The sequence below is a fragment of the Eptatretus burgeri genome, chromosome 12, assembly GCF_056783735.1.
Source record: "Eptatretus burgeri isolate ZD-2024b chromosome 12, Ebu_testis_v1, whole genome shotgun sequence".
Lineage (NCBI taxonomy): Eukaryota > Metazoa > Chordata > Myxini > Myxiniformes > Myxinidae > Eptatretus > Eptatretus burgeri.
The window spans coordinates 15,353,964-15,381,134 of NC_140972.1; the positions used below are offsets into that span (position 1 = coordinate 15,353,964).

A 27,171-nucleotide genomic window follows, 5' to 3' on the forward strand; every position below is an offset into this window, starting at 1 on the left:
AGTAAAGCCAGTTGGTTTCTTACTGGTTTTAATATGGAAATTGGAATAGAGTGATATATTACCAGTTGAAATACATGTATTTAACTAACTGGTATCAACTGGGAGACCAGTACATTGTAACTGGTATCAACTGGGAGACCAATACATTGCAACTGGTATCAACTGGGACCAGTAAGACTTTAACTGGTACAAATATGAGCTACTGGTTTTTTCAACTGGGAAATTGGAATTCTGACTGAATTTAACTGGTACCAGTTGAAACCAATAGAGACCAGTTAAAGACCAATTAGAACCAATAGAGACCAGTTGAAAATGTGTACTGGTTTTAACTGGTTTTTCGACCTGGGCACCAGGATTTGGAGGAGGGAGAGAGGTTTGAGAGTTCAGACTTGAGATTAGAAAGATGTTGTTTTCTGGCTCTCCTGGGGGTAGATACACACTTGTTCCGAGCTTAACAGAAGGAACTGAGATTCCCTTCAGTTGGGTTTGTTTTCCATGAGGCAAAGGCAAATTGTTTTAGGACGACTGCCTCACCACAAGCTTCAGTGAATCATGGGCGGGAGGAACGGTTGGACAACTGAAGACGAGAGGGGATAAATCTGTACACAACATGAGAGAGAGCAAGTTTCTTTGGAAGAATTCCTCGGACGAGTTGATGTTGGAGAAAGTAGCGATAGGATACCAGTCTCGAAGTTTGATGGCTTCTTGGAGACCCTGCCAGTCGGCTTGAGTGAAATGCCAGACTCGTCGGTGCTGAGGTGGTTCTGCAATGACAGCCAGAGAGATGTCCACTTTGACAAGCACATGGTCAGAAGAACCGATTGGAGTGAAGGAAGAACAGCAGTTCGTTTGTAACTTGCAAATTCTAAGATTTTTCAAGTATAATGATCAGTCTATTTTGTTATTGGTTGCTCTTAGAACACCCTTATTCTGGACATTTCCATCTGTCTGTCTGTCCGCGAAACTTTGGTCAAGCCTCGGGGCTAAACCACTCAACCGATTCCAATGTAATTTGGTAGGTAGGACCAATATTTCTGGGAATCGTGTGCTTTCGAATATGGGACCCCAGGCCCGAGCAACCGCCCTTCAAAGTGGTCAAAAAATCGAAAAAAATAAAAAAAAACATCGAAAAATGGAAGCTTAGAGTTCTGTGCACAATCTATCTCGCTCCCTTCATGCCAATTTGCAGCCCTAACAAAAAATATTTGTAGTAGGGGATCGGTTTTGGGCGAGTGCATGTCCAACATTTCAGAAATGGTTAATTGTGAATATCTCTAAGAGAAAGAGTCTGATTTTGATGAAACTTGGGTAAAATGTGTACAATGTGGCTAGCATGTACACAAAAATGAATGGTTGCTATGCACACCTCCGTTGCTTAGCAACAGCTAAAATACTTTATCATACATCGTACACTTATTGTGGACTGTACAAAAAAATCAATACCTCCGAAACTGGACCTCCGAGGGACCTGTTTTTTTTGTGCTCAAGGAGAATGTCTTACAGCATCATATAAAAAAATAAAATCTTTAGCGAATAGATGAAAGGAATTACCAGGGCTGCCATTTGTTAGAGTCTCTTTGGAAACATGCCTGAAATTTCACAAGGCGGGTTTCTGGGCGCAAACTAAGAGGGCTGTGATAATCATATTTATTGTGCTAAATTGATTGATAGCATGTACATGAATATCGGCTCGTCGCGTCGGCCAGCTTTCCATCCAGAGCGAGCAGCCATGTCACCTACCGGCTTGTGGTGTCTGTGTGTCTGTTGGGTAGTCGATCCAGTGGAAATGTTTTTTTAAATTTTTAATTTTTTGGAAATTTGTTCTACCCTTATTATCAATTTTTCCGTCGATATGTTTGTCTGTCTGTTCGGTCAAGTGCTCTGTTAATACAATGGCAATTTTGATGAAACTTGGTAGGTAGGTTCATACCATGACCGAGTTGTGTGCAAATGAGAACCGTTGCTATGGACACCACCGTTGCCTAGCAACGGGACTTTGAAATTTTTGAAAAATCATAAAAAAAAATTTTTTTCGAGAATCAAAAATCGGGCCATGAGCGACTGTGGGCAGTACATTCAGCCATATTGTCAAAAATTTCCAGCTGGATCCTATGAAAACTGTCGGAGAAGATAGACTTTGAATGAACCCTGGTCGAAAACAATAAAAAAAACGAAGTTCGTTATATCTCAGAGACTATGAGTCAGACATACATGAAACTAGTATGGTAGGTTCATGGTATGTCCTAGTTATGTGTGAGAAAGAACCGTTGCTATGGACCCCTTCGTTGCCTAGCAACCGCCGAAAAACCTCTATATGTGGGGGTATTTTAACGAAAAAACAATCTGCAGCATTAACCCTTGAAGCTAGAATCATGAATTTTCTTGTGCTTAATCCTCACGTCATTCCCCATCGAACGGGCCCATTGCGTCAGGTTCTTTTGGGTAGTCGACCACCTATGTCCGCCTACCGGCTTGTCTGTCTGTTTGTGACACTCTCCAGAGCGAAGCTCCGTGATGTTTGATGTGATCTTGATGAAACTTGGACACAAGCTAGATATCATGGTCTTGTCGTGTCTTTTGTATGAGGGGCGTCCCACGCCCCTTGTGGGCGGAGTCACGCCCCCTTGAACTTTTTATTTTATTTATTTTTATTTATTTATAATTTTTTCTCGATTTTTTTCTCGCAATTTCATTCGCGAGAAGCTGTGCGTAATGTCCATAAGTACAACATATAAAAAAATCCGATTTGATTTGGTCAATTTTGACGGAAGAGATAGGTTTTTACTGTCGGGCTTCCTCAAAAGCTTCCACTTTGATGGAAATTTCATTTTTCGGCAACTCAATTGTACCTATCGTGGCATTGTTCAATAATTCCCGCGAACCATCGTCGCCTCCCGGCTTGCTATTGTTGTTATTTTTACTATTATTATTATTATTATTATTTTTACTATTATTATTATTACTATTATTATTATTTTTACTATTATTACTTTTATTATTTTTACTATTATTATTTTTACTATTATTATTATTATTTTTACTATTATTATTATTATACTATTATTATTATTTTTACTATTATTATTATTATTATTTTTACTATTATTATTATACTATTATTATTATTTTTAATATTATTATTATTATCATACTATTATTATTATTTTTACTATTATTATTATTATTATTTTTTTAACTATTATTATTATTATTACGATTATTATTATTACTATTATTTTACTATTATTATTATTATTTATTTATTTTTTACTATTATTATTATTACTAGTACGGGCCCGTAGGTGCGGGCCCGTAGGTGCGCAAACGACGACTGGATTGGGGCATTGTTTCAATTAAATCGGACCAACCGTATCATAAATGGCCATAACTTGGGAAACACCTGGGAAACATACTCAGGTCCCCAGCGTCAATTGTGATGTCATATCAAATGAAGAAGAATTGTGACGCCTCCTCTCTCTCGCCCCCACTCTCATCCCTCCTCTCTCACCCCCTCTCTCGCCCCTCTCTTCAATTGTGACGCCACCTCTCTCTCCCCCTCTCTCTCCCCCCCCCACTCTCTCCCCCTCTCTCACCCCTAGTCTCACCCCTCCTCTATTCCCCCTCTCTCTCCCCCCTCTCTCTCCCCCTCTCTCTCCCCCCACTCTCACCCCTAGTCTCCCCCTCCTCTGTCCCCCTCTTCTCTCGCCCCTCCTCTCTCGCCCCTCTCTCTCGCCCTTCTCTCTCGCCCCTCTCTCTCTCACCCCCACTCCCATCCCCCCTCTCACACCCCTCTCACACCTTCTCTCCCGTCCCCCTCTCTCGCTCTCTCTCTCTCGTCCCCACTCCCACCCCTCTATCGCACTCTCTCTCGCCCCCACTCTCACCCCCTCTCTTGCCCCTCCTCTCTCCCCTCTCTTGAATTGTGACACCCCCTCTCTCTCACCCCCTCTCTCTCCCCCTCTCTCGCCCCTCCTCTCTCCCCCTCTCTCGCCCCTCCTCTCTCGCCCCTCTCTCTCCCTCCTCTCTCTCCCCCCACTCTCACCCCTAGTCTCCCCCTCCTCTGTCCCCCTCTTCTCTCGCCCCTCCTCTCTCGCCCCTCTCTCTCGCCCTTCTCTCTCGCCCCTCTCTCTCACCCCCACTCCCATCCCCCCTCTCACACCCCTCTCACACCTTCTCTCCCGTCCCCCTCTCTCGCTCTCTCTCTCTCGTCCCCACTCCCACCCCCTCTATCGCCCCTCTCTCTCGCCCCCACTCTCACCCCCTCTCTTGCCCCTCCTCTCTCCCCTCTCTTGAATTGTGATGCCCCCTCTCTCTCACCCCCCTCTTTCCCCCCTCTCTCGCCCCTCCTCTCTCGCCCCTCTCTCTCGCCCTTCTCTCTCGCCCCTCTCTCTCGCCCCCACTCCCATCCCCCCTCTCACACCCCTCTCACACCTTCTCTCCCGTCCCCGTCTCTCGCTCTCTCTCTCTCGTCCCCACTCCCACCCCCTCTATCGCCCCTCTCTCTCGCCCCCACTCTCACCCCTCTCTTGCCCCTCCTCTCTCCCCCTCTCTTGAATTGTGACGCCCCTCTCTCTCACCCCCTCTTTCCCCCCTCTCTCTCCCCTCTCTTGAATTGTGACGCCCCCTCTCTCTCACCCCCTTTTCCCACTCTCTCCCTCCCTCTCTCGCCCCTCTCTCTCTCCCCCCTCTCTCAGCCCTAGTCTCGACCCTCCTCTCTCCCACCTCCTCTATCCCCCCTAGTCTCGCCCTTCCTCTCTCCCCCTCCTCTCTCGCCCCCACTCTCATCCCCCTTCTCCCGTCCCCCTCCCTCGCCCCCCACTCTCACCCCTCTCTCGCCCCTCTCTCTCCCCCTCTCTTGCCCCCCTCTAACACCCCTAGTCTCGCCCTTCCTCTCTCCCCTCCTCTCTCACCCCCACTCCCGTCCCCCTCTCTTTCTCCCCAATCTCACCCCCTCTCTCGCCCCCTTTCTCTCCCCCTCTCTTGCTCCCCCTCTATCCCCCCTAGTCTCGCCCTTCCTCTCTCCCCCTCCTCTCTCGCCCCCACTCTCATCCCCCTCTCCCGTCCCCCTCCCTCGCCCCCCACTCTCACCCCTCTCTCGCCCCTCTCTCTCCCCCTCTCTTGCCCCCCTCTATCCCCCCTAGTCTCGCCCTTCCTCTCTCCCCCTCCTCTCTCGCCCCCACTCCAGTCCCCCTCTCTTGCCCCCAATCTCACCCCCTCTCTCGCCCCCTCTCTCTCCCCCTCTCTTGCTCCCCCTCTATCCCCCCTCGTCTCGCCCTTCCTCTCTCCCCCCCTCCTCTCTCGCCCCCACTCTCATCCCCCCTCTCCCGTCGCCCTCTCTCGAAGATATTGGTCGACAGATAAATGGCCGTAACTTGGGAACCGCTCGGCCGATTAATATCAAACCTTGAAAAGGCACATCCGCGGGGCCCCGGCAATATTCCTGGCAAGTTTCAATCAGATCGGACCGGCGGTCGTCGAGAAATGGCGGTTGCAGACAAACAGACAGACAGACAGACACACAGAGATTGCTGGAATTATGGATAGATAACGATTATTATTATTATTACTATTATTATTTTTACTATTATTATTATTATTATTACTATTATTATTTTTTACTATTATTATTATTATACTATTATTATTATTTTTACTATTATTATTATTATTATTTTTACTATTATTATTATTATTATTACTATTATTATTATTTTTACTATTATTATTACGATTATTATTATTACTATTATCATGATAATAATTCTTTCTGAGCTCCCCGACTCGTGACAAACCGCATGCTCACTTTCGCTTCCCCCACGTGTCACGCTTTTGATGACGTCACTGAATAAACTTCGGAGGTTTCCCAAAGACAGCGAAGTTTTCTCATCGTTTACCTTTCACCTAAACTCAAGATGAACCCAAATGACGCCATTGACGTCACAAGACCATTTCACCACTTCGTTGATCCTTCACACACTTCATTCTGATTCGATGCACGTCCCACGGACCCTCCTCTCGCCACGCCTTCTTCGCTCCCCCTCTCCCGCCAGATCCTTATAAAAGGGCGGGGAATTAACTTCGTAGTTAACTTTGTTCGCGTTCACGGGTTCGCTTCGAATTGCGGTAGTTGGTGCAGCACGTTCACCTCGGTCATTGTTTGCTTCGTCCAACCCGTACTTGTACTTCGTACCTGGACCCTCTACCTTTTCTTCTCGTGACTTCGGTGGACGTGTTTCGTCGAAGTTTCTCGTGACTTTTCAGGAAGTTCGGCTGAAGGTGATTGCCCTCTCCCCCCCCCACCCCTTTTGGTGGTTATTTTTCATGAAACTAATGCGGTTTAAGTGGAATGGTTTTGAATCTGCATTTGTTGTCTATCTCAGGTGTGACACGCTCAAATGGCTGAGAGTAAAGTTGCTGCTGCTGCTGCTGTCGTCGGTGATGCTGCTGAGTCTGAGGCTCAAGCGAATGGGGTGGGTATGACTCGGTGATTGATTGTCCTGATTGCAATCACGACTACGAGGGCGAAGTGCAGTGTTTAAATTTGTTCTTCTGTAACGTAACTATTGTTAGACTTTGAGGTCTTTCAACACTGTTGATGAATGGTGGTTACATATCTGCTAATGCTGTGTGCTCGGCCAGCCAGGCTGGAGCTGATTTGTGAATTTTTAATTTCAAATTTTTCTTTATTTTTTTTTTTTTTGAGCCAAACATTGTCTAAGCATTGCTGAGGTTATCTCCACTACTGAAGATGGAAGGAGGTTGTGCAGGATGTATCAAAAACCTTACGAATGGATTTGTTTGAAATTTGGTACAGGTTGGGTGTGATGACAAACTGGTTTATATTTTAGTGAAGATCCAGATCTGAGAATTTCAATTTTTTTAAATTATTCTCCACCATTGAGGGATGCGATTAATACGGTCTAGTGGATCGGGCATTGTGTGGTATAGGTATGTGCACTTGTAGTGTCTTTGTGGGACTCTGAACCTGTTGATTACCTCCAAAGGGGGTGTGTAGGTTCCTGCAGTAGATGGTTGGATGAATCCATGATTGATTTTGGGGGGTGGGGGGGGTACTGTTGGAAGAATTTTTCAAAGGTGGTGATTAAGTTTGCCTTGTAGTTTTGTGGTTGCCATGTGCAGTTGTAAGCCTGACATCCATTCCTGGATGTCATGTTAAGTGCACATAGCTTTTTTTTTTTTTATTTTTTATTTTTTTTTTTTTTTTTTTTATTATTATTATATTTCCCCCCCCCCTCAATTTTTTTTTTGTGTTCACTCAATTGTCCATGGAAGATTATTGGGGTAGTTTATCAGCTTCAAAATGTGCTTTCAAACTAATGGCCTTTTGGTTTCTGCTGCTTTTACATTTAACTTCAAAATGTTCAAGTGACAACCTTTGCTCTTGAACAGAAAATTTGTTTTCCAACTTTTGCCACAATTGATCCCACTTTAGGGGAGGTTTTGCCATTCCTGTGAGCTGATGAGGTCTCTTGCTAGTTTAGCAGCAATTTATTTTTTGGTATATTGCAACTCGACCGACTTGAGACGTGTATACTGCACTTGCCATCTCTTTATTGCTGGTAGATGTGACACCCAGCTTGGCATCCATCCATCAATGGGGTTGCATGCTTTGTGATGTAATGCCAATCCAAAGTCTAGTTGAGAATGTAACCCATATTGGAGAGCTCGACCCCAGTACTTTCTTCATAATTTGATGGACTGATTGCATCAAAGGAAGCTTTTTTTGATGCTTGCATGTTGGGTTTATAATTTTATTTTTATTAAATTTTTTTGGACTCCTTGTGGGAATAACCTTGTTTTCAGGAAAGCATAATGTCACGTGTGCTGAACCTTCCAATGGTCAGTACTGCATGTGATGTGGTGACATCTGCATATAGCAGCACCAAGGAGCAGTATCCTTGCGTGAAATCTGTGTGCGAGGTTGCGGAAACTGGCGTCAAAGCAGTTGCTGGGGTGACCATGAGTACGGTGCAACCACTGGTGGAAAAATTAGAGCCTCAGAGTAAGTAATTTTAAAAATGACTTTTTCTGAATTGTTCTGATGTAATTACTACCAGGGGTGGGTGGGCAGATGGTTGTGTAAAATCATTTTTTTTGGCATTGTCCCCTGGGTTGGTCAAATACCAAAAAAATTCATTCACAGGCACATTAAAAACTGTGCAATCAACATTGGGGATGCATGGATTTTTTTCTTTCATCCTTGAACTGTTTTTTTTGTGATGCTGTGCCATCAACTTACCTCGAGTTTGATTTGGTATTGTGCTGTCAGCAATTTGACTCATGGGGAACGGGTTTACCCTTCCTATCGGATTGTTTTGTAATTTACTGGGTTCAACGTCTAACATGTTTTGAGCTAACTCGACATGCAGGTACTTATGTTGGATTTTACTGTATTGGAAATGTGTAGTTTAAATTTTTTGGCTACGTAGCATTTGGTATCTAGGGCATGTTGGCTACCCAGGTTCAAATAACCCTTTAAAAAAAAAAAAAAAATTCTGCCTTGTTGCTTTATGTACTTGTCTTGCCAGTAAGTTAAAAAAAAAATTGGCAAATATCGTTTTTTGTTCACTTGAGCTTGGCAGAACGAGTTCTTTCCCATTTAATTGACAAACTGTTTTCTTGGTGTGCACACTTGATGTGAACTTGCCTCGAACCAGGATTAATAAATCCTATCGGTACTGTAGATTTACAAGGAGTGTACCCCATGGATTATGCATTTGGGTTTTATGTAAGACAAGCATTTGAGAGCAATCCAATTGTTAAATGAAGTACAGCTTGTGTATTTCAGCAAAATGTTCCAAAAGGAGCAATTTAAATTTATGCTTTTGTGGTGAAATTGACCATGCTAAAATAAAATTGTAATGTAGATAATACCGTTTGAAAGGCAAGGTGATTTTCGAGGGGAGGGGGTGGTCTTTCCAGATTCCATATTTGCATGCATTTCAGCTGGCCTGACTCCAAACTTTATATTGTCCTGCTGAATTTTACTTTCCCCAATTTACTCCCCCTCCCCAGTTCATTTAATGTATGCTCTTTAATCTTGAGGTGAACGCAACTTTAAATTTGGTGTTTGCAATGGAGATTGGGTTAAGGTTGACCGTACTGATTTATTGCCGCTGTTGGGTAATCTTGGCTGCAGGGCAATGTTGAGCAATTGTGGTTGTGGGACTCTCTCCCCATGACTGCTGCTTTATAGTTGACCTTGTGTTGGCCCATGCATTACCTAATTATCCTTTTCATCCCACACCCCTCCAGTTGCTGCTGTGAATACTTATGCTTGCAAAGGTTTGGACAAACTAGAAGAGACGATGCCCATTTTACATGAACAACCAGGAAAAGTAAGATTCTTTATATTTGGTTTGGTTCTGGAAATGTTTATTGGAATAGAGTAGATTGGTTACTGGTGTGCATTTCTTGTTGCATTTATAATTGCTTTGGTCAAAAGGGGACAAACCTTGGGGGCAAGAAATTTTATAGTTGGAGCATCCACTGAGTCTGGTCTGCAGTTGGACTCCCCAGCCAAGTTGTACTGGTGACTTAAAATGCCCAACATGCTGCTTCCTTGAGCCTTAAAAAGGATATAGCCCATACCCTGTTGTATGGGCTTTATGTCCTCCCTTGAAGTTGCTCATAGCTCGTTCTCATATGCACAAACTAACGAATAAGTTTGTTCGGATGTTACCAATTATCGAATTTGAGCAACAAATGGAACTTCATCTGTAACGTGATTTGTTCTTTTTGAGGTGTACCTGTTCAGTTGTGATTTTTTAAGTTGGTTGAGTGAATCTGTTTTCAAAGCAATTTTGCATCTTTGGGCTAACAAAAGGGCATTGTCTGTCCTTTGATTTAATGGCTACAAATCGTTTGGAAGTACTTGTTGCTTGATTTATAAGCTTCTTCTTTTTTTTTTTTTTTTTTTTTTTAATTGGATGCCGCTGGTGAAGGATTCATACGAGCAAATGAAGAGTTTTAGCCATGTATATATATATATATATATATATATATATATATATATATATATATATATATATATTTATTTTTTTTGAAAACAAATTTAATGATCTGAAGCAACTTTGCAGAAATTCACCAAATCTGGCAGTTGTGATCACCACATGGAAAAAAAGGTGCAAGAGCAGTCATTTTTGGCCCCACCCCCTCAGGGGTATACATGTTGTGGGGGGGGGGGGGTGGAGACATCAAAAAATGCAATTGGAAATTTATTTATAATAATGGGGACTTTGGGCCACACGGTTACTCAACCAGCTATTGAATAATGGGGACTTCATCCCTTTTGGGGACTATAATAATGGGATGGGGACTTTGGCCAAAAGGGGAATTTTTTTTTCTTTACTCTATTTGAATCCTAGTGGAACCATTGGCTTTGGGGATTTGTGATGTGCCATAAACTTCCTTTTTCTAATAAACCTGTAACTTTTTATAGGGCATGAGAGTCCTTTATTGATTAACCTAGGTTAGCAGTGAGTACAATTGACATACTTTGGTTTTGTTTGTGAATTGCTGATTCGTGCCGTTTTTGTTCAAGGTCACTTGCATGCTGGAGAATGATGCTTAGTCATCTGGCTGTATTTGATGGTCACATCCAGCTTTGCCTAAAAGTTCATTTGTCCTGTTTCTCGTTACTTTAAAGCCAATAGATGGCATTAAAATACCATTAATGGAAAGTCTAAGTTCGTTTTACATGGGTTACTTGAATATATATATATATATAATATGAACAAATTGCTACAAGTATAATTTCAGATGTTTGATCTCAATGAGTGCAGTCAAAATGCTTCCCACCTCCAACCAGGAGGAACACTTTACAAAAAAAAAAAACTTTGCATTTTTCTCATTTCCTGGTTACTTTTAAAAAAATATGACGAATAATTTCTAGATATTTTTTTTTTCCATGTTTAGCAGTCAGCCATTTTAAATGTTAACTTTTGCTTTAACACTTACTTTCTTGTTAAAATCCCATGCACTCATTAGCTATTGTAAGATGTTTGCATGCTTCATATTTTTTTTCAGATTGCATCTGATGCCAAGGGGATGGTATCTTCCACCATTAACACTGTGACCGGCATGGTTGATAAGACTAAGGGTGCAGTTGGAAGTGGTGTGGAGAAGACCCGAGAGGTTGTATCTGGTAGTGTGAACACTGTGATGAGTACCCGGATGGGCCAGATGGTGACCACAGGGATGGACACGGCACTAACGAAGACTGAAGAATACTTGGATTATCTCATGCCTCCTGGAGAAACTGGTAAGATAAAATTGATTTCTGCTTTGGATGTAATTTTTTTTATATATTTGACTAATGTGAGGAATCTGGACCAGGAAAGAGGAAATGTTGGGTAACTTGCATTTTGTCCAGGAAGCAGAACTTTGGCTAAATTTTTGCAATATTACACTAAACCCAAGACAGCAAATTTTTGTTAAAAAAACAATTTGGAGGGACAACTCTGAACAAGAACTGGAGCAGAAGTATTCCCTTAAGCCTGTTAGTGTGCTGTCAAACTGTGAATATAATAATTAATGTGGGCTGATGTGTTTTCTCAGGCAAAATTGTTTGAAAATAACATTTGAATTCCCCCCAAAATCGATCAGTTTTCAGTGTCTTGTCAGCAATGTAGCATTTTCAATTTTGATCTCTTCATCCTTGGAATATTTGGAAAAGTTTACAAATTCATTTTCGCTGGCTAAGAGCACAGGTTTCCAATGATCCGAATTGCTGTTTTCATGAGCAATCCAGAACCCATGTACTTGGTCAGTTGTCTGCTTTCAAGAGGTCTTTATATTGCAAAGGATATGCTTCTTGGTCATTTCTCACTTTGGTCTATTGTACTATTCAAAGTTAAATATTCCTTGTGGAAATTTTGATCTTGCTAGTTTAATTTGTGCAGGTCATTTGCTGGGGGCATAAAATGGGGTTGAGGGAGTTGCTGTTACAAGTTTAATGTGCTTCATCACTTGTACTTTATGTTGCTCCAGCTCAACCAGCTATTGAAGAGACTCTGGGTGATCAGAGTGATGAAACCAAACGGCAAAGCTACTATGTACGCTTGGGCTCATTGTCAAGCAAGGTGCAACACTGTGTGTATGAGAAGTCTGTGGGACAAGTCCGCAACCTTAAGCAACACAGCACTGAAGCGGTGATGCGCCTGCAGCATGCTGTGGACTTGGTGAGTTTCGGTTGCTGTTTTCTTTTTGTGTGGGGGAGGGTTGGTTGTGTGAATCTTTGGTTAAGTGTCTCATGAAATAAAATTGTCTTTTACCTGATTTACTTTAAATTGCTATGCAGGTTATTCTTGGATTTGTATTGCTCTGTTTTTTATATATATATATATATATATTGGATGTTTTTTACTTTGGTTTCCCCCCCCCCCCCAGCAAAGTTTGGTGTTTTCCTATGTTCAAAAAAATTAATCCTTTCAAATATGGTTAAGTATTCAATAAACGGAATGCTCATGCCTTTCAGATCGAGTTTGCAAAAACGCAGTTGGGTTCTGCCAACAGCAAGATGCATGAGACTCAGGAGAAGCTGCAGCATATGGTCAATGAGTGGCGCCAGACCCAGGAAGAACCAATCACAGAGGAAACTGGCCAATTGGCTGAGGTATGCAGAAGTTCTTTTTTGGGCAAAATCTTTCCAGATCAAACATTTTGCATGGAACAAACTCGGAGGGAGAGCAGTGTGGCTGTAAAAAAAAAAATATATATATATATATATTAGGATGACTTGATGATGTTTCACATAAACCAATTCCACAACAACTATTTCCTCTTGTCTTGGTGTGAAATTTAAAATTTTCATTGAAGACTTTGGGCATTTGAGTTCAGGAGGTATTGGATATATATATATATATATATACACACTACCGGTCAAAAGTTTTAGAACACCCATTTTTGCTGAAATTTAAGCAGTTTAATTTAATGTACTCTGAAATTGAAGCATAGAAGAAACAATTGATTAAAAAAAAAAAAAAAAAATCTTGGAATTGTTTTGTTAAAATTTAATCTAAATTTTTGATTCATCAAAGTAGCCACCTTTTGCAGATATAACAGCTGAACATACTCATGGCATTCTTTCCACGATGGAAATCAAATATTGTTCGGAAAGTTCTTCCCAACATTGTTGCAGAAGTTCCCACAAATGTGTTTCACTTGCAGGTTGCTTTGCTTTCACCCTTCTGTCGAGTTCATCCCAAACTAGCTCGATGGGGTTTAAGTGGCGACTGCTAGCCATTCCATGATTTGAAACCTACCATCTTGTTCTTTTCTTCTAAGGTAGTTCTGACATAGCCTGGAGGTGTTTTGGGTCATTGTCTTGCTGTAGGATGAACCCCTGACCAACTCGGCTTAGACCAGAGGGTATTGCATGGTGCTACAAAATGCTGTGGTAGCCCTTTTTGGTTCAGGGTGCCAGCCACTCTGCGTCACTGACTCTGGATCCAGCCAAAGAGCCCCAGATCATCACGCTTCCTCGTCCATGTTTGACAGTTGGTGTCACACTGAGGAACCATCCTTTAGCCTACTCGACAGTGTACAAAAACCCTGCATGATGAACCAAATATTTCCAATTTTGATTCATTGGTCCATAAGCCCTTCCAGTTTTCAGTAGTCCACTGGCGGTGCTTCATGGCCCAGGCAAGCCTCTTTTTCTTATTTTGCCATCTTTGCAATGGCTTTCTTACTGCCACTCGACCTGTCAAACCTGCAGCTCGAAGTCTTCTCTTCACAGTTGAAACTAAGACTTCCTTACTTCGACCAGTGTTAAGCTGTGCTTGAAGCTGCTGTCCTGTTAGCCACCTATCACGCAAGCTGTTGACTCTCAGACTTGTCTTCTGATTGTTGTAGCTTTGGGTCTGCCAGACCTCTGCCTGTCAGTTTCCTCGTGCCTTTCGATGGTGTAAAACTGGTCAGACACCTTGGCTTGCTTTGCAATTTCTCAAAGGAAAGACTTGCACTTTTAAGGGTTATAATGGTCTGTCTTCCTTTGTTCATTGTCTTTTTCTCACCATTGTGATAGCAATATACTACTTCCTGTAGTGCAATATTGTCCAAATAATGCTTCAGAGGGTGGAGCAACAGTGTTCCAACACTGCTTTTATACAAAATGTTTGCTATCTACAAAAGTTCAAACACCTGTAGGAATTGTTTGCATCAACTTTCAAAGCTTGATTTACTTCCATTGCTGCAGTTGCTAACCCATTACTTCCCTGAAAAGGGCTTTTTTTTTAACAACTCTGAAATTTACACTTTTTCAGTTTTGCTAACTTTTTTTTTTTTTTTAAACCTCAGTTTACTGCTTAGCTTTGTACTATTTCAAGTTTTCTGGACTATAACTGCTTAAATTTCAGTAAAAACTGGGTGTTCTATCTTGACCAGTCATGTGTGTATGTATATTCACTTTAACTTTGGGGGTGGGGAGAACCCTGTGGTTGCATGAAGATCTTTGAAAAATGTTTTTATATGTATCAGTTGAGCTGTTCATTTTAGTAAAATATTTGTTTCTTAGTTTGGGATTTTTGATCCTGCTCTCTACAATTGCACATCAGATTTGCATCTACCTTTTCAGACAAATGAATCACGAATGCTGATTATGGTTCGGTCCTTGAGCAACCAGCTTCAGACGACGGGCCAGAACCTCGTGAGCAATGTCCGTGGTTTACCTGAGCATGTACAGGAGAAGGCACAACAAGTGCGCCAGGCTGGTGAGGCCTTGGCCACTGCTTTCCAGTCTCAAACCTCCTTTCAGGTACGAGTACCATTACTTACATCTAATGTAATTTGCTTTCTTCTCCGCCCCCCTGGGATTTAAGGCTACATTACTTTTTTTTTGGCTTCATCCCTATCTTTATAATTTCCCCTGGCAGGATATACCTGCATCCTTGCTTGCTCGTTCAAAGGAGCAACTTTCCAGTATCAGTGGCTCTATGGATGTCATCCTTGACTACTTGGTGCACAACACTCCTCTCTCTTGGATGGTGGGTCCCTTCAAAAAGCAGCATGAGGGGTTGCAAGCTGTTTCCATGGAAACAATGGAGAAACTACCAACTGAGCATCCTCAGTAGAGCTTTTTTTGGGGTTCTGTTCCAGAAAATGTTTTCACTTGTCTGATCACTTTGTAATGATGCATGTCTTGTCTAATAAAAAGCATTTGAAATGAAACTGTCTTTTTTTGATGTACAATTAAGTGAATGAAGTGCCCCTTCATTTCTTAACCACACTTCAACTGTACAAGGATGTCCAGACTAAACTGACTAATTGGGGTTTTAACTTGTGGTGCATAAATGCCTGCATTCTACTCAAAGGTAAGTGAAGATGCTTTGGGTATTTTTGATTTGTGCTGCTGGCTTTGCTTGCTTTGTGGAACAGTCATGGGATAATATACCGACCCTTGATCCTGATTCTTGCTTTTTTTTTTCTTTTGCTAGGCTTTTGAAATTTTTGACCTGCGCTTGACTTATGATGAAGTGCTTGACATTGTACATGAGAAAGATCAGATTGAAACTTCCAATTTTTCTGAGCCCTGCTAAATACAATTTGCATGTTTTGATAATTGGTGGTCCTGCCCCTCCCCCCTTTGTGTTGATTTCTTGTGATTGTGTGAAGTTGTTGTACATTAAAATTAAATTCTCCACTGTGGCTACTGTGCCCACTCCTTTTCCCCATTATACATCTCCCTTTGCAAAAGTAAATTGAAATGACAAATTTTATTTCTACAAATACCAATTTGACTTCACTACTTGCTCAGTGATTGGCTGTTTTAGCTACAGGCAATGCATCAGACCACTCGGAATGAAATTCCATTTTTGACCGTTTAAGATATTTATGTTTTGAGTGGTTTACTTAAGTGATCGTGTATTGGGCAAACTTCAGTGTTTTGGCTGAGTTGGCATGACTTCATGTGTTTTAATTATAAATCCTGAAGCAGTTTTTGGCAGAGTATTAATTTGGCTTTCACCGGTATTGAAGATTGGTTGAAACTCAGAAGTTGGATAATTGCAATGTGCTGGAAACTGGTGCATTCTGAGTATATCTTGCATATTGGTAGACAGGTTAATTTACTCATTAGCTACAATCCTGAACTAACTGGTGGTAAACAAGGGGGGAATTTAAGTAGCTCAAGTTAAGATGTCACATTTTGAAGAGTAAATGATCAAAAGGGGTAGTGTAATATTTTAAGGTTCACCATAATGACTTTTTGGACTTTTAAGTCGACTGATAGAACCACAATATGGTTGTAAGGCCAGGCTTACTTGATTAATACATTGATAGGTGGCAACAAATGTGGTTTTAAGTTTGAATTTGGTAACTACACACATTTGAGGTGGTCCATGGATATTTGCTTTTGTATGATTAAGTACACATTGTATTGATGTTGCCCCTGGGAGGGTTTTTTATTTTATTTTTTCCTCCCAATACTTTTTAGTTTACATATATGGCACCTCCCCTATTATTGGGCTGGTGTTTCACAGGCATTATTGGCCAAATTGCTTCCTGCAATTTGACAATTGTCTTGGTCAAACTGCAGGGAGAAATCTTATCTCAACCATAATTCTAGTAATAGTTTTAGGTTGTTCATGTGAGACCTCGAATATATATTTTGTTTTTAGTTTTGGTCACCGTTCATGAAGCTTAAGCAGTGGTTGAAGGAAACTTGGTTTGCCTGAAAGCTGGTGGGTTTACATTTGGGTAAGGCAAAGTATTGGGGGTGAAGGGGTACACATATTGAGTTAGAGTTGTGGCTGAGTGATTATATATTCCTGTGAGTTTTTGTAAAAGTAAATACTGTACCTTCCCCCCCCCCCCCAAAAAAACTTAACTTTATTGTAAACACCAATTAAGTTTGGTCACCTTCAAAGTACTCATCTTTCGGACTGTATTGCTGCTGTATTCAGCTCATTGCGATGAGGCCATTTAACTATTGTCATGGCTTGATGTAAAATGAGCTTTCATTGAAGTTTTGGTAATATATGGGTGTTCTGATCATAGGTCATCGCATCCATTCTCCCTTCAACAAACCATCTGGGCAAGGTGCTTTATTTGAAACTCAAAGGGGGAGTATCCTGCAAAAAGTATTCACCTAATGCTGCATTTCGATTGAGTTGGGAGAATTTTTTTTTTTTTTTCCCAAACTTTGTATTCAATGTTCAACTATGCAAGGATGGCACAGTAGTCGACCCACTTGCGATACACAACTAAAGTTGGAGTATCTTCTCTTGAAGTCATTTTGGCTACATATGAGAGCCTACCTCATCTGTTCATCTGCTTTTGTGTTTTTGTGGATGTGATCTTTTAAAGGGTCAAAACCAAATCATCTCGTTCATGTTCAGACAACGTATTTCCAAGCTGCCTCAATGGCAATGACTGGTACTATTTGAGTTTGAATTGGGGTGCATCCTTTACTGTAATTTTAAAGGATTCCTTGGTAAAGGGGGGGGGCTACAACTATCAATCAGCCTGATAGGGATGGAGCTGCTTGGGCCAATCAGACCTAAATGGGTGTGGATGACAACCCCCATATAAAATCTGTCTCGGCGTGCAGCCGTGTGACAGTATTATGTGCTATTGCAATGTACCTTTCAAACCCTGAGAACTTAGATTCTAACACCCTGACCTTGAAAATGCAAAAGTCCTAAAAACTTCCTGAGGACCTAAGAAGATCTTCAGACAGTTATGACCCTTGACCATTTAGACCACTTGGACCTTATCACGTGAAATTTTAAATATATCACCAATAAAAGAAATGTTTATAATTGGCATAAATCATACCAACACAGCAAATCTGTGACGTTGATCTCTGCAACACCGTGTGGAGCGGCAAGCGTTGTGAGCCGATCCATGCTACTATTTATTTAAAGTACATGCTATTTAGAATGTTAGTTCGTCTATAAAGTATGTACAGTGAGTACCATTACAATGTGAGCAGGTCAATAAAGTTTGTGCAATAACATTTGTAAATCAGTCTAAGAACATCTATGTATAAACATATCTTTTTTTTTAAAAAAAAAATGCATACCTCAACCCCATAATGCTTAATTCACGAGAACATATTTTTGAAATATGACTTTTAGATCCACGTCTCAATGGTGAAGAATTACTTTTAAAATTATCAGATTCGGATATTCACCAAAACGGAATCAATTCTTCCTTGTCACACACCCAACATGTCCACAACTTTTTGAGATATGTTATTTCTCATTTTTGGCCCTCTCTCAATGGTGAAGAATCTCATAAAATTCTCATCGTCGATCCAGATCTTCACCAAAATCTCAGTTTGTCCTTGTCAAACATCCAACCTACTCACCAAATTTTATCCGGATCCATCCACAACTTTTTGAGATATCCTGCACACAGACAAACAAACGAAGAAGACAACGCCGTGGCAGAGCACGATACTTGCAAAATCCATTAAACAAATTTGACCTCAAAATAATTGGTGGTTGAATTCAACGACCAAAATATGTGCAAATCCTCTTCAAATTTTAAGTAAACCGGATGAAAATTGACAATTTTAGAAATTCGGCCTATGTTGTCCTTTTGGACGATGTTAACCTCAAAAATAATTGGTTGGTTGAATTCAGTGACCTGGAATATAAATCCTCTTCAAATTTAAAGTCGATTGGGTGAAAATTGAGGATTTTAGAAATCTCACCAAAGTTGTTGACCTTTTGACCTCAAAAACAATAGGCTTCTTCCTTATGACAAACTTTACCATGCGGTGAAGATCGGTTTAAAATTGTGACCTGAAGGCGACAGGCAGACAGACAGAATAACAAAATCAACTAACCAATGTACTTGTAAAATCTTCGATTTTTCAAGTAACAAACAATAAAAAGACATTGTGCAGAGCACGATACTTGCAAAATCCACCCCCCTTTCTCCAAAGGTTTCCATGGATACATCAAATTGCTCATTTTGTTCAGATGAAAATTGACAATCTTAATCAAAGCTCAGCTCAATCAGATGAAAATTGATTATTTTTCAGATCTAAATTGATGATTTTAGAAGTTTGACCTTTTGACCTCAAAAATAGTTGGTTTCCTAATTCAGTGACACAATCCGCAAATCTTGTTTAAATTTCAGGTCAATCAGATGAAAAATGAATTTTAGAAATTCGACCTCAAGATGACCTTTGACCTCAAAATCCATCAGCTTCTCAGTTGAGACTACCTCAACAACTCAGTAAAGTTTCATGAAGTTTGGTTTCGAAGCGTGACCTGTGGGCGACAGGCAGACAGACAGAATAACAAAATCGACTAACCAATATACTTAATAAATCTTCGATTTTGCAAGTAAAAAATGGACAGAGAGGGGTGAGAACATGACCTCCTTCACTTTCGGTGGTGGAGGTAAAAATGCAAAAGGATGTCGGGATGTTGCTCCAAAAAGTATGTGAATAAGGCAGGGATGGTCACAAGAAATGATCACGTGAACCCCACTCCTCCACACTCCACAACCACTTGCCCTCCCCCAATGAACCGGAAGAGACACGACAGAAGTAAATAGACACCATGATTTGAAAATAATTTATTTATTTTACATTTGAAGGAAAATTGATCCATTTTAATACATACACTAGTGTGTTGTAGACTTTCCATTTGCAGATTTCAATGCTTTTACTCTTTCAGGCATAGAACGAACAAGTTCTGAAATTTTCTCTTGTGGAATTTCTGCCCAGGCTTCCCGCAAAGGGGTTAGCAGTTCTGCCCGTGATGTTGGTTTCCTGGACTTTTTCCGCACTGCTCGATCCAATATGGCCCAGAGGTGTTCAATGGGATTCATCTCAAGAGACTGACTTGGCCATGGAAGTCGCTTGATACCATTTCTGTCCTGCCAGTCTTTGGTCTTTCTTGCAGTGTGGCATGGAGCTCCATCCTCCATGAACAGAGTGTTGTTTTTGACCATCTGAGCAGTGAAGACGGGGAGACGTCCATCCTCAAGGATAAAAATGTGTGTCGTAGTGTTGATGTTGCCAACACACTCCACAAGCTCTGACCAACCAGCGCTCCAGATTGCTCCCCACACCATCACCGAAAAACCACCGTGTTTGACAGTTGGCTGCAATCGGTTCAAAGATAGCTCTTGACTGGGAAGTCTCCAGACCCATACACGTCAACTGTCAGAAAATTGAGCAAATTGGGACTCCATGGGTTTGGTGGCCATCTCGTCAGCCCACTTCTTTGTCCTTTGAATGTTGGCTGGTCGAAGGAGAGGTTTTCTGCTAGATGCTCTCACAGAGTCGCCCAGTTGATGAAGGTCCCACATGGCAGTTCTTGAGCTAACTTGGACCTCCTCTGCAACATCTGCTGCCTTGCAACGGGGAGTTTTCTCAGTGGACCGCATGACAGCTCGAAGACACCTTTCTGAGAGCCCAGATGGACCAGAACAGGAAGCTGTGGATTCCTTGCCTTTACTGGTGAATAGCACAATCACCCGATTGACCGTAGAAAGTGGAATGCCAAGGTTTTGAGCTATCTGACACTGGCTGACTCCACTTTCCGATTGGCCAACAATTTGTCCTCTGAAAATTGTAAAGTTTCCACGCTCCCTGGGTTCGAGACATAGTTAATTGTTATACAGGACCCAGGAATTAGTTTCTGCAAATAAATGGTTGAATATTAGTGCAAGGAAGCAGCACGTCCATGGCTGTTTTTTTTTTTTTTAATCTTTGGTTTGATTCAGCCAAGATTCGAATCGCCAACCTCGCAGACCCGGATAAGACGCTTTAACCATCACACCAGCGAGTCAGCTCAATTCCTTCTATTTATTTTACAATACTTCAATCAACAACAACAACCCGGAAGTATTTTTTTTTAATCTTTGGTTTGATTCAGCCAAGATTCGAATCGCCAACCTCGCAGACTCGGATAGGACGCTTTAACCATTACACCAGCGAATCTGATCAATTCCTTCTATTTATTTTACGAATCCTTCAAACAACAACAACAACCCGGAAGTATTTTTTTGTTTTTGTGGTTGACGCATGCGCAGTAATGTTCCCCTAACTCCTCTCCTCCCCCTTTTCGTCTCGGATGAACGCGAAGGTCGTGTTTCGCTGGACGTCGTGTTTTTTGCAGTTCTTCGTCTCAAAGTGACCTTCCGACGAGCCAGAGGCCTCTGATAGGACGGTGTGAGGTTTGATCGCGATATGATGCGTTGAGATCGTTCTTGGTTTCGAGATCGCTGCTTCAGGCCTGTTCAAAGCTTTCGAATATAATTATTTTCTGTCACGTAAACAAATATATATTTTTTTATAAAATCCAAACTTTGTTGGCTTATTTTCGTTGACGAAGGGTTTTTTTTTCTGTTGCCCCTGAACTTTAGGTTGATAACGATCGATCATAAATGAAACTTTTTGCGACCTCGTTGATATATATATATATATATATATATATATATATATATATATATATATATATATATATATATATATATATATATATATATATATATATATATATATATTTTTTAAAGCGCCATATTGGTTGACGACGAGTTGTGACAGGAGGCTGTCAACAAATACCATTTCCCTCACAGGGAACTTAGACGCAGGAAGCCGTGAAGCTGATCAAGCCTGCGCAATGGTTGCCAACCTATGGCTGCTTGTCCGTGCTGTGTCGAGTGGCCATGGCTCAGTTTTAGTCTTTGGTGTGGGATTGACTGGTCTGGGAATATGCCTGATGTTGGCTTAACGGTTCGGGTGGCTGCCATAAAGTCTTCGGATCTTGAGGTGGAACCGATGTCGTGCTGTTGGTCGTCATCCTTCCGAGGTCGGCGAAATGAGTACCAATGCACTGGTAACAGGGGCACTTCACCAGCAGCACAGCCGCGCTTCCAGAAAATGATTCAACCAGCAACCACAGGCTGCATACAAAACACCACCAACAACTGAGCCTGGTGTTGGCTCAATGGTTAGGGTGGCGGCTTGGGATCCTTGGGTCCTGAGTTCAAGCCCCGTCGGCCGCTAAATTAATACACCAGAGGGTTGACTCAGCCTGTCATCCTTCAGAGGTCGGCGAAATGAGTACCAGCTTACTGGTAACAGCGGCACTTCACCAGCAGCACAGTCGCACTTCCACAAAATGATTCAACCAGCAACCACAGGCTGCATACAAAACACCACCAACAACTGAGCCTGGTGTTGGCTCGGTGGTTGGGGTGGCGGCTTGGAATCCTAGGGTCCTGAGTTCAAGCCCCGTCGGCCGCTGAATTAATGCACTAGGGGGTTGACTCAGCCTGTCATTTCTCCTAGGTCGGTGAAATGAGTACCAGTTCCAGTGTGTGTACTGGTAGAGGGGCACTGCATCAGCGACACAGTCGCGCTTCAAGAAATTATAGCTAACCCGGCAGCTAAGCTGCCATACGACCACCACCACCACCACAACAACAACAACTGGCCTGGGAATTTGAACCGCCAAACTCCCAGCTTCAGAGCAGACGTTCTTCCCATTGCAGCACCGAGTGTGGATTCGTTTTAACAAAGCAAACTTATTGTTAACCATTGGGTGCTTCGAAGGTGGTATACTCTCGTTTGAGATGATTTATCTCTGTTGAATTTCCGACCCGACCCTAAACTCTCACCCTCGTGCTTTGTAGGCAAGTTGGTTGCACAAGGAAACCCAGACATGAGGCCATTCCACCCATTAAGCCCGTGTCGTTTCCACATTCCTGATAACCGAGATACACAACACCAGTCCTGTACCCCTTATTTCACCCTCAAATTAACTAACCAGACGTTCCCACTTGATATGACACGAAGCAAAACCATCAGACATCCCCAACATGCAGACATCACGTTCCTCTTGAAGAAGTTCAGTCATTCAAACTTTTGGGTCTTGCTTTCACCCATGATCTTTCTTGGGCAAACCACAATTATTCTAAGTTTGCTTCCCAAGCCAGTCACCGACTGGGCATCCTCCGTCATACGAAGTCCTTCCTTGGCACCTACAAAGTCTTCATTCACAGCTTAATGGAATATTGATCTCCTTCTGGGCTGCCTCCCCTGCCTTACATCTTGCTTAGCTCGATGCTGTGGTAACCAAGGCCGTCAAGATTATTGAAATCGCCACGATGAAGCTTACTATATGGGCCTATCACTTTGCCATCGCAGACAGTTTGGTGGTCTCTGTATTCTTCCACTTCCTTTCTTGTACCCTCTGCCCTCTCTGTGCCCTCCCCTCCATCCCTCAGGTATATGCAGGGCACACATGGTTCAACATCAGTCCCCTTCTATTGAAACTAACAAGATCCAGAATCACTACTCACCTATACTCATTTGTTGTTTTCATTTATTTATTTTTTGAACCAACTTTCACATTCTCTTCAATCTCCTTCTCTCCAGTCCCCCTTGTTAACTCTTCCCTCACTCCACCCCACCCCCTTCCTTCCAAATTTCCAGTTTTTCCTCCTGAGGGTTTCCACCCCATGTACCCTCTCCTGCCCCCCATTCCTACTCACACCCATTGTTCGTTCAACTTTCCTCTGTCTTGGCTTTTGGCTCTGCTGTTGGTGTTTTCCCCCTCTCTTTCTGCTGTTCCTTTTGTCCCGTTGCGTCCTGATCCATTCACTTTACTACTAGTACTAGCTCTTACACGAGCCTCCACTATGTACACTGAAAAAGGAAATGAATGTGGTGTGAAAGAAAGTTTTGGTGTGTTTTTTTTGAAGTGAGGAAGGAAAATCTGACGACATTGGGGAGGTAGAAAGTATGATATTTGGGAAGAAAGAAGCAAATCCGCTGATTTGCAAATTACGAAGTAACTGGTACTTGAGTTAAGTCAGGCCATATAAATTACAGGCTGTTTTAGATCCACAGTCAACAATGAAATGCACCTGTGACGTCACAAGTATGTGTTTTGGTGAATTGTGAACAGGAAGTGGCTGTCTCGACAGTTGTCCTCTGAATTCGCATCCGTTGCTTCGTAGTGCTTAATTTTTATTTTTATTTAAAAAGAGAATGTCACATGACAATTTGTGAGACAATGAGTATTTCTCGGTTGTTTAATTTCCATTTGACTTTGGCTTTCTTGAAGTTTTTCATGAAATTGTTGTGTTTGTTTTCCAACCTTTTTGGGGGGGGGGAAATGTTTACTTTGCTGAAAATGTCCTGTGACAATGACCTTCCATTTCCTTTGTTATTTATTAATATAACTTCTGAAATAAAAAACATGTTCCAGGTTTAAATTTGATTGTTTGTTTCCTTGCAGGCCTCCATTTCTGTTCTTGTGGTTGTGAATATTTACTGGTGATGTCTGGGTGGACCACCAACAACGCTCTGGCCTCTTGCTCAACTGGACCGTGTAAGAACGATAGTCTTATGTTGCAGGAGCAACTTATTGAAAAACGGAAGAAGGAGGTTGAGGCAAAATTGTCTCAAAAGCCTCAGATTGCAAAAGATGCTCCAGAGAATGAGTGAGTGCTTCCATGTTGCATTCAAAGGGGCTGTATTGTGCAATTGGATGTTGTGTTTTCATTTTGGTAACTGTAGAACATCAGGGGGTTTTTTTTTCTTTTCGTGAATAGTCTTAAATGTATTGCTGCAAGTCCTTTGATACACTTTGGGTACAGATCCATTGTGTTGATATAGTTCACCATCTCCCACCCCACCCCTCTAATTTATGCCAAGCCTACCTACTACATTGACCCCTCTCCATTTTTATGTTCGTCTGCGGAGACGTTGTGTTTTCAGGTTGTCCTTCCGGCTGTCCGTGAGTCCATGATTCCCTTTTGAAATAATTTCCTCCGCCACCGAAGGTGAAGGAGGTTATGTTTTCACCCCTTTCTGTTTGTTTGTTTGTCTGTCTGTGTGCAGGGTATCTCAAAAAGTTTTTGACGGATCTGGATGAAATTTTGTGGACAGGTTGGGTGTGTGACGAGGACAAACTGATTCGATTTTGGTGAAGATCCGGATCCGGATCCGACTACTAGAATTTTTTCTGGTGATTCTTCACCATTGAGAGGGGATGGTGAAATTGATATATCGCACGATATGTCAAAAAGTTGTGGACATGTTGGGTGTGCGGCAAGGACGAATTGATTCGACTTTGGTGAAGATCCAAATCCGGATCTGGATACAAGAATTATTTAATTTTCAAAGTGGTTCTTCACCATTGAGAGAAAGGGCCAAAAACGATATAGTACTTTATAGTGTGATATTTCAAAAATGTGTTGGGCCCGATATGTTCTCGTGGATCAGGCATTGCGTGGCGGAGGATTGCGCTCTACCGAGTGCCATTCAAGTTTTCTCTGCAACCGCTTGTCTGATTGACATGAAATTTCCACCATAGTACAATCAAGACTGCTCATGTACATTCTTTAATGATAATTATGTCAAGTTCCCTCTCCCTTTGACAAGGTAGGTTCACATGGTTTGCGACCGATATTGCATTTATTCTAAAACCATAAAAAATCTTCTCCAGAACGGCTTGACGGATCGAAGGGAAATGTCACACACATTCCCTCAAGCCGTGGGGATACCAGGGTGTTCGCAAATAATTGATAGGTCACACAGTTTGGCAGCCATATTGAAAGAAAATATTTTTGTAAAAAGTTCTTTCCCTTGAACCGACCTATCATCTATTGACATGAAACTTCACAAATATCTTCTCACACCATTCCTGCATATCGTGTGAAAATGTTGTGAAATCACGTGGTTTAGCAGCCGTCTTGGATAGAAGAACACACCTTATCTGAGTAACTTGAAACTTCATAAACCTGAACCCTTACCCAATGAGAGGCAGAATGTAAATTTATGATGTTATAGGTGACGTAGTTCGGCAGCCATATTGGATTGAAAATATAAACTTTCAATAAGCTTCTTTTCCAGAACGGCTTACTAGATCGATCCGAAACACGATGTGTAAGTACGAACAACCACTGCCCTTGTGTAAGCATGTTTGACTTTCTCCAGATTTCCCTCAGGTGAGTATTAAGCAATGCTCGCGATTCATTAGGAATTTGGTTATTTATCGAATGAAGGTCACAATTGGGCCGTCAAGGTGTTGGGAACAATATCGCACGTCAGACTTGAAGCCGTGGCTGGGATAAATCGCATATGAGGCCCCAAGATACAAGTTGTAAACAATCCATATGCAGTTCACATATAATCTGATGGCTAAAAAAAAATCATGCAGACAATGGGATACATCATTCTTGCGTAAAGAGTAAATGCTCATTCAAGCACCTTTATTAGCTTAAGATCATTGTGGCCGAGAAAGTCGAGACGGCTCGGATCCGTTCGTCTGTGGTGTATGCAATAAGCAGAGAATACCTCAAGGACATTTGGTTTTCTCCATATCGTGTTAAAGGGGAACCCAAACGCAAAATAATTTTTTTTTTCCTGAAAACCATTGAAAATCATTAATCATTGTCTAACTTGAAAGGAAATTTTTCATAAAATATATTTTGTTGGCTGATAAAAGCCCTAAAGTATTGATTGTTGCCAGTGACATCACACCTTGAACCCACCTTGATCCAAATGGCGGCTTACATTGCGAAACGGTGTGTTTTGAGCTCGGATTCCGATACTGATTCCACCATCATCAGCAACTCTGAAGTTTCTCAGTATGTTGAAACCGATCAGTGAGATTTTGAAGAAACTGTTGGAGACAAAATTGGTGATGGAAACGCTTTCGGGGGGGATTATGGAGCAGTGTCGTTTTGAGCCTGATGCGAGCGATTCAGACGAAGATGGCGACAATGGAGGTGTTGGTGAAGAAGAAAACGCCGGTCGCATGCTCATTATAGATTGGTGGGTTTTGTTTTTCCGTTCAATTGACGATTTATAGAGGATTTTGTATTAATTGATAAATCGGTTTTACGGCTTCAGCAGAAGCACTGCACGGACACTGTCCAGGCACACTCGGACACCGCAGACAAAATGGGTGACAAATGCTTATCACACCGTCGCAGGCTGACCAGGTGTCTTGTATGTTACGGGATCGTGCCATTTGTGTCAATGGACATGTCCATGCCGTGCCGTGCTGTGCTGTGCTGTCGTGCTTGTGCCATGTCGATATCCTATCACAGTTGAGGGAGGAGTGATTCTTGGGGAGGCTGTGGGGGAGGTGGATGTGGGGTGGCTGTGGCTGTTGTGGTGATTGTTGATGGTGGATTTTGGAGGGGGGGTGTGGGATGGTGGTA

General features: G+C 42.0%; 2 protein-coding genes across 5 annotated transcripts in view; both read left to right on the forward strand.

Annotated features, from left to right (window-relative positions):
* Positions 1–6,018: 6,018 nt before the first annotated feature.
* On the forward strand, positions 6,019–15,192 carry LOC147015150 (perilipin-2-like). Its single transcript, XM_085849650.1, has 9 exons — positions 6,019–6,276; positions 6,381–6,470; positions 7,825–8,023; positions 9,277–9,359; positions 11,050–11,284; positions 12,013–12,203; positions 12,500–12,637; positions 14,600–14,779; positions 14,898–15,192. Exons 2-9 carry the CDS (start codon positions 6,396–6,398, stop codon positions 15,093–15,095), a joined length of 1,299 nt encoding a protein of 432 aa, XP_085705776.1. The 5' UTR covers positions 6,019–6,276; positions 6,381–6,395; the 3' UTR covers positions 15,096–15,192.
* A 5,815-nt stretch (positions 15,193–21,007) lies between these two features.
* Positions 21,008–27,171, forward strand: part of LOC147015151 (SURP and G-patch domain-containing protein 1-like) — an 89,849-nt gene continuing 83,685 nt past the window's right edge. Inside the window, exons 1-2 of one of the 4 annotated variants that reach the window (XM_085849655.1) lie at positions 21,008–21,160; positions 24,237–24,441. In XM_085849655.1, the coding sequence (XP_085705781.1) occupies positions 24,278–24,441 (164 nt within the window). In that variant the 5' untranslated portion in view covers positions 21,008–21,160; positions 24,237–24,277. Of the gene's footprint in view, positions 21,223–24,236; positions 24,442–27,171 lie in introns of those variants that run through there. The other 3 variants (XM_085849656.1, XM_085849657.1, XM_085849658.1) reach the window with 3 other exon arrangements.

Coding starts and splice junctions, on each gene's coding strand:
- LOC147015150 (XM_085849650.1), top strand. CDS start 6,396: ATGGCTGAGAGTAAAGTTGCTGCTGCTGCTGCTGTCGTCGGTGATGCT. Junction 8,024..9,276: donor GGAAAAATTAGAGCCTCAGA/GTAAGTAATTTT, acceptor ACACCCCTCCAG/TTGCTGCTGTGAATACTTAT. Junction 12,638..14,599: donor AAACTGGCCAATTGGCTGAG/GTATGCAGAAGT, acceptor CTACCTTTTCAG/ACAAATGAATCACGAATGCT.